At 42.6% G+C, this 5,408-nt stretch overlaps 2 protein-coding genes across 2 annotated transcripts; one reads left to right on the forward strand and one right to left on the reverse strand.

Moving 5' to 3' along the window:
• Positions 1-214: 214 nt before the first annotated feature.
• On the forward strand, positions 215-3,409 carry LOC148429758 (uncharacterized). Its single transcript, XM_088425243.1, has 6 exons — positions 215-547; positions 980-1,125; positions 1,191-1,252; positions 1,960-2,070; positions 2,157-2,258; positions 2,427-3,409. The coding sequence occupies exons 1-6, from the start codon at positions 440-442 to the stop codon at positions 2,459-2,461; spliced, it is 564 nt and encodes a 187-aa protein (XP_088281369.1). The 5' UTR covers positions 215-439; the 3' UTR covers positions 2,462-3,409.
• On the reverse strand, positions 2,468-5,194 carry f2r (coagulation factor II (thrombin) receptor). The gene is made up of 2 exons (XM_088425153.1): positions 4,863-5,194; positions 2,468-4,659 (listed from the first exon to the last, which is right to left on the reverse strand). Exons 1-2 carry the CDS (start codon positions 4,951-4,953, stop codon positions 3,458-3,460), a joined length of 1,293 nt encoding a protein of 430 aa, XP_088281279.1. The 5' UTR covers positions 4,954-5,194; the 3' UTR covers positions 2,468-3,457.
• Positions 5,195-5,408: the final 214 nt, after the last annotated feature.

The raw sequence follows: 5,408 nt of genomic DNA on the forward strand, positions 1-5,408 counted from the left end.
CACTTCGCACAGAAAAGATGACACGCTGTTCTTTACAAAAAAACTCGACAAAAAGTGTTGCCTGGAAACTTTGTACTGTCAGGGCCACATTGTCCCCGCAATACAAATCCTTTACGGGAAACCAACCTTCGTTACACAAGAGAAACGATTTTTCCCGCTAATCCAAAGAGGGGCTGTGGCACTTCGCCCAGAGTCCATTCAAGGCCGACAGAGGACCTTAAAAGTGGTCATTCAGCGCCCGTGAAAGCACATCTCAGCGTAATTATTCACAGTGCTCTTTGGTGCATTTTTTTGGGTGAGTGTGTGTGTGTGTGTGAGAGGAGAACACTTCCTTTCTTTCCTTCATTCGGTATAAGTTGACAAGCTTTTTTTACTCTTTGAGAGGACTGAGAGAAATCAGTGTTGGGAAGTAACACGGTTGAAGTAAGGCAGCGAAACCATGACCTGGCCCGTCTTTTTTTTGTTAGCCCTGGCTTCACTTAGTGAAGCTTCTGCACCTGACTGCAAGGACCTGGTCCAACCTTTCATGCCAGATGAGCCGCAGCAGGTAAATTGAGCTGTTTTATTCATTTCATTTTGGATAAAGCTGCTCGTCATGTTATTCGCGGTTCTAGTGTCTTGTGAAATCATACAGGAAAATGATCCAATTTCATCTTCAGTGGTCGGAAAAGTACAAAGAATGTTCACGTCTCTTTGCCAGCTATGTAAAGTGACAGGTAGAACCATTATATGCACATACAGTAACATTTTTTCCCCCCACAATTTTGTTTAGTTATACGTTGTGAAATTTTTCAATTGACTTGTTAAACAATATTGTATAGGTTTGACTGACTCCTTTTTGGCTCTTGTTTTGCCGTTGAAGAACGGCAAGAAAATTGACACATTTTTGAACAGTGTCAAATGGTACTGATCGTTGGTAGCTCTGAAAGTCTCCAAATGAATCTCATTGCACGCGCACGTATGCACGGTCTATCTGCAGGTGTTTGGCAAATGGGTCTATGTGATGGGAGCTGGTGACCCTCTGCCCTACCACCAGGCATTAGGGTCTTTGCAAAGCTTCTGGATTGACTTGTCCCCGACATCGGAACGTCACCTAGTGACATTGCGATGGGGCGAGCAAAACTTGTAAGTTGCTTGGTGTAGTTGTGAGACTGTGACAGGAAAACTCAAAGCATGTTTCTGCCCCGCAGCAATCGTTGCTTTTTTGGCGAAGTCAATGCAACCGTTGCTGAACTAGCCACCACATTTCGAAGTAAGTGAAAAAGTGTGAAAAATTAAGGTGGGAGAGAAGGAGCTAAAATGAAGAATATTGAATCATTTATGAAGCATCATGAAACTTTGTACAACCGCCAAATACATACAGTAGGTGCACAATAAGTTTCACGACAAGAGCTGTTAAAAAAATTCTTTCATGCTGATTTCATTGAACCTCTAGAGAGGTTAAACTGTTTGTTTTGTAGTACCATCCATTACATTATACTTTAATTTGCTGCACTATAGTGTAAAGCATTGCCAGCAATGAACAAATTAATTAACTTGGTGCTGTTTCCTTTAGGAAAGTTAAAAGAAAAATGGAATTAATTATAAGTTAAACAGTGTCAGCTGGGATTGCAGGAAGTGCAAAACATTTGCATTTAATTGTAAGAAAGGTTTGTTAAAACACAAAATTATGATTTTTTTTAATGAAACATTGATATGCAATACATTTTAAGTTCATCATTTTTATTTTCCAGTATTCACCTATAACGTAAATAAGTAATGTAAGTAAGAGGCACTGTTATCTATTTGTGAGAGGCATATATATATATATTTTTTTGTAATCCAATTTATTGGTTCACATGAGATTGTGCTTGTGAGGAGTCCTGCAGATCTTCACGCTGTTTTTGCTGCATGAAAAACCCAGATACTATACTTTGTATAAATATTCTTGCACGATGACTACGTGCATGTTTTTTGAAGAAAACCTAGCCGATCACAAAGGCTACATCCTGCGGACATGCTCCGACTGCCTCCTGTGGACAGACAACTTTCGAAATCTTGATGTCACCGGGAGATTCCTCATGCAGTTCAGTGAGTGTGCAAATCTCTCATTACTCTCTCACATAGCAGATCAATGTGCTTCATTGAACTAAATAATAAAATCAAAAACCTCTCAGCACGAAGTGGAGCAATTGACCCCAACGATGTTGAAGAGTTCAAAAAGCAAATCGGTTGTCTGAACTTCCCGGAGAACTTCCATAAATATGATGGGATTTCAGGTGAGCGTTTTTTTTTTTTACCTTAACACTGAATGAATGTTATTCAGGCTGCCAGAAAATGGAGATTATGGAATGTCCTTCAAAAGTGTGTTGTGATGCCGCCGCACTCACTAAAAGTGTTTATCTCGTCTTTCTTTCCCTTTGTCTTTATCTGTCTTCCTGTTCCAGAGCTGTGTGCTGATGACAAGCAGAGTGCAGAGTGAGACAAATGAAGAAACATGTAAAACATATATTAGTTGCTTAGACAAAGTATATGCACAATCATTAAGTTTTTCATTCAATTTATATTAAAACCTTGCAGAGGTGTGGTGCTGTCAATGTGGTATGAACTGGTAAACCCATTTGAACATACTTGCAAGTAGAAAATATGTTTGAATGTACGTTTGTTTAAAAATACATCCAAACGCCTTTGCTAAATGCTAGAAACATTTTTTGTCCCATAATGCTACGGGCTGTTACAAAAACATATGTTTTGAGCATTTAACCTACATGCGCATGTTTGCAAGTTTTTAGTGCATTGTTGTTTGAATGTACTTACAAGTATGTTGAAAGTAAGTGCGATTGAACATATTCAAAAATACATTCAAACACATTTGAAAGTAAATTGAAATGTATTAGTAAACAAGTATTTGAAAATATTTTGGAATGTATTTGTAAATGTACAGTACATGACTATACTGTATTTGCAAGTACATTGTGATTGGTTTGACAGTAAAAAATAGGAACTCCACATTGGCACCTCCATGCTTCCCTAAACTGTAGACCATGAGTATTATACTTGATCACCAGTCATAACATTTGCTTTAACTATAGTTATATCTATAATTCAGCCTTAATTAATCTTAAAAGGCCCCCCATTAATATTTGTTAACCTCAAAATGAAGTGAAAATGAGCTCTGAATTTTTGGCATTGAAATGATGTGATTCCTCCCACCCAATCAGCAAAAAATAGCATAGGAGATGCTTTATTTTTCATGATATAAAGCTTGTGAAAAAACACAAGATAATGCCACCTGTTATCCAACTATGAGTATGATGCAAAACGAAGGGAAAGTTTATCGATACATGTAAAACTGATAAACAAGAATAACCAATCCACTACTCAACAACCACCAAAAATGTACAATAAAAATCAATCTCATGACTCATTACATTACAGCTTCCTTTGCACCGACGGCCTGGGATGTGCCGTCATGCGATTAAGTGTCCAACTGACAGTACTGGCCCCCCGACGCACTTTGAACAACCTCTAATTTGCACGGCTTGCTGCTGTCCCTTCGCCCGCTGGTTCTGGTGCTCTGCGTACGCAAGCTGCTCGGCACCTGATGTGGACTCCGGCGTCCAAACAGCGCCGCCACCCGTTTCCTGCACTGAGATGAGCCAAAGTAGTAGAGGAGCGGGTCCAAGCAGCAGTTGAGGCTCCCTGCGCACATGGCGAGCAGGTAGGCCCGGTACGAGGCATCACTGGACTTGCGGTTGACCTCAAGGTAGTGGACCATTAGGGTGACGTTAGCAGGGGTGAAGCAGACCACAAACACGACCAGCACGATCGCAGCCATCACCACCGCCCGAGTCTTTTTGGAACGGTTCTCCACATTGGAGGCTGCCAAGGCATGGATGATGCGCACGTAGCAAGCCACCGTGAACATGAGCGGTACGACGAAGAATACGGAACAGTAGATGGGGAAAAAGTAGCGATAATAGGATTTCAGTTTCTCGGAATCTTGCACGTCATGGCAGGTCGTGATGTCCAGGTGGGGCAGGTACGCCATCTGTTCCGAGGCCAAAAGAGGCGCCGCTCCCGCGAGGGCCAGCAGCCACATGGCGGCGCACACGGCCCACGCCGTCTGACGGCTGCGCCACGTCAGCGAGTTCATGGGGTAGACCACGGCTAGGAAGCGGTCAACACCGATGCACGCCATGAGCAGGACCGAGCAGTACATGTTGCAGTAGAAGGCGGCGGTCACGAGCCTGCACATCAACGGGCCGTAGGTCCAGTTGTTGCCGCGGTAATGGTAGGCTATCTTGAAGGGCAGGAGCAGGCCGAAAAGCAGATCGGCACATGCAAGGTTCAGCATGTAAACAACGGCGGGCTTTCTTGGACGGACGGGATGCACGAATATCACCACGGCAACGAGGTTGAGGGGCACGCTGATGATGAAGACGAGCGTGTAGATCGCCGGGACAAAGGCGGTGGCCAGGCAACTTCGCAGGAACCGCTTGGCCTCATCCGAAACAAAGTAGTGCCTGTGAGGATGACGATGTGAGCCGCGGTGTCGTCTCACGGGTTCCGACTGGGAACCTGAGCCGGAACCGGCGTCATCGCCGAGGCCGTCAAACCCAAACATGTCCATGTAATCCTCGCCATGGCCATCGAAGGTCCGCGGTGAAAGCCCAGAGGCTTTAGTCATGTGAAAACACAGAAAACGCATTGTTGTTTTTGTCAGAGCAGATGTTTTCACTCAAGGAAGCGGACCCTCGATAGGAATCACAGGTGCCCGATCATTAAAATCAGGGGGGTACTGAATCAAATGATTAGGCCCAGTATCAGGATTCAGGTGTACTACAAATCGTTGTGGCCAAAAATACAGAAACTTTGCTTACCATTACGGGTGCTGAGTGCTGAGCCGTGAAGTGAAAACACCAACAACAGCCAAACTGATGGGTGACCTGTGGCTGTATTGCAATGAAGCATTTTGAAGCTACTGTTACTGGGAGTCTTGTATGGCACGCTTAATATATTATAGTCCAGTTAGGTCATAGGCACAGCCCCTTTGACTCCTCCCAAATCATTCCTTGTAATACACTGAACACAGCACCAATCCAAAGTTATTTTACATTTACTTCTTAGCCAACAATCAGCGACAGTGATGCTTCTATTTTTATTGATATAAAAGTAAACAAAATGTTAATAGTCTTCAAAATGATAGTTTGTTGTTTGCAGTGGTGTGGAAATGCAGAGTACTCAAATTCTTTAATGAATAGTTCCCTCTGAAATCTTATTTTCTGAGGTAATGTTTATCAATTAATTTTGTTAGAATAGAGCATTGCAAAATTGAGCAGGCCCAAAAACTAAAAATCATGATCACTTTAGTTTATTTTACTTTTACTGACAAAATCACTTCACACAAACAATACAGATTAAAAATA

Source organism: Hippichthys cyanospilos, chromosome 1, assembly GCF_059441005.1.
Source record: "Hippichthys cyanospilos isolate Australia breed blue-spotted pipefish chromosome 1, RoL_Hcya_1.0, whole genome shotgun sequence".
In the NCBI taxonomy this organism is placed as follows: Eukaryota; Metazoa; Chordata; class Actinopteri; order Syngnathiformes; family Syngnathidae; genus Hippichthys; species Hippichthys cyanospilos.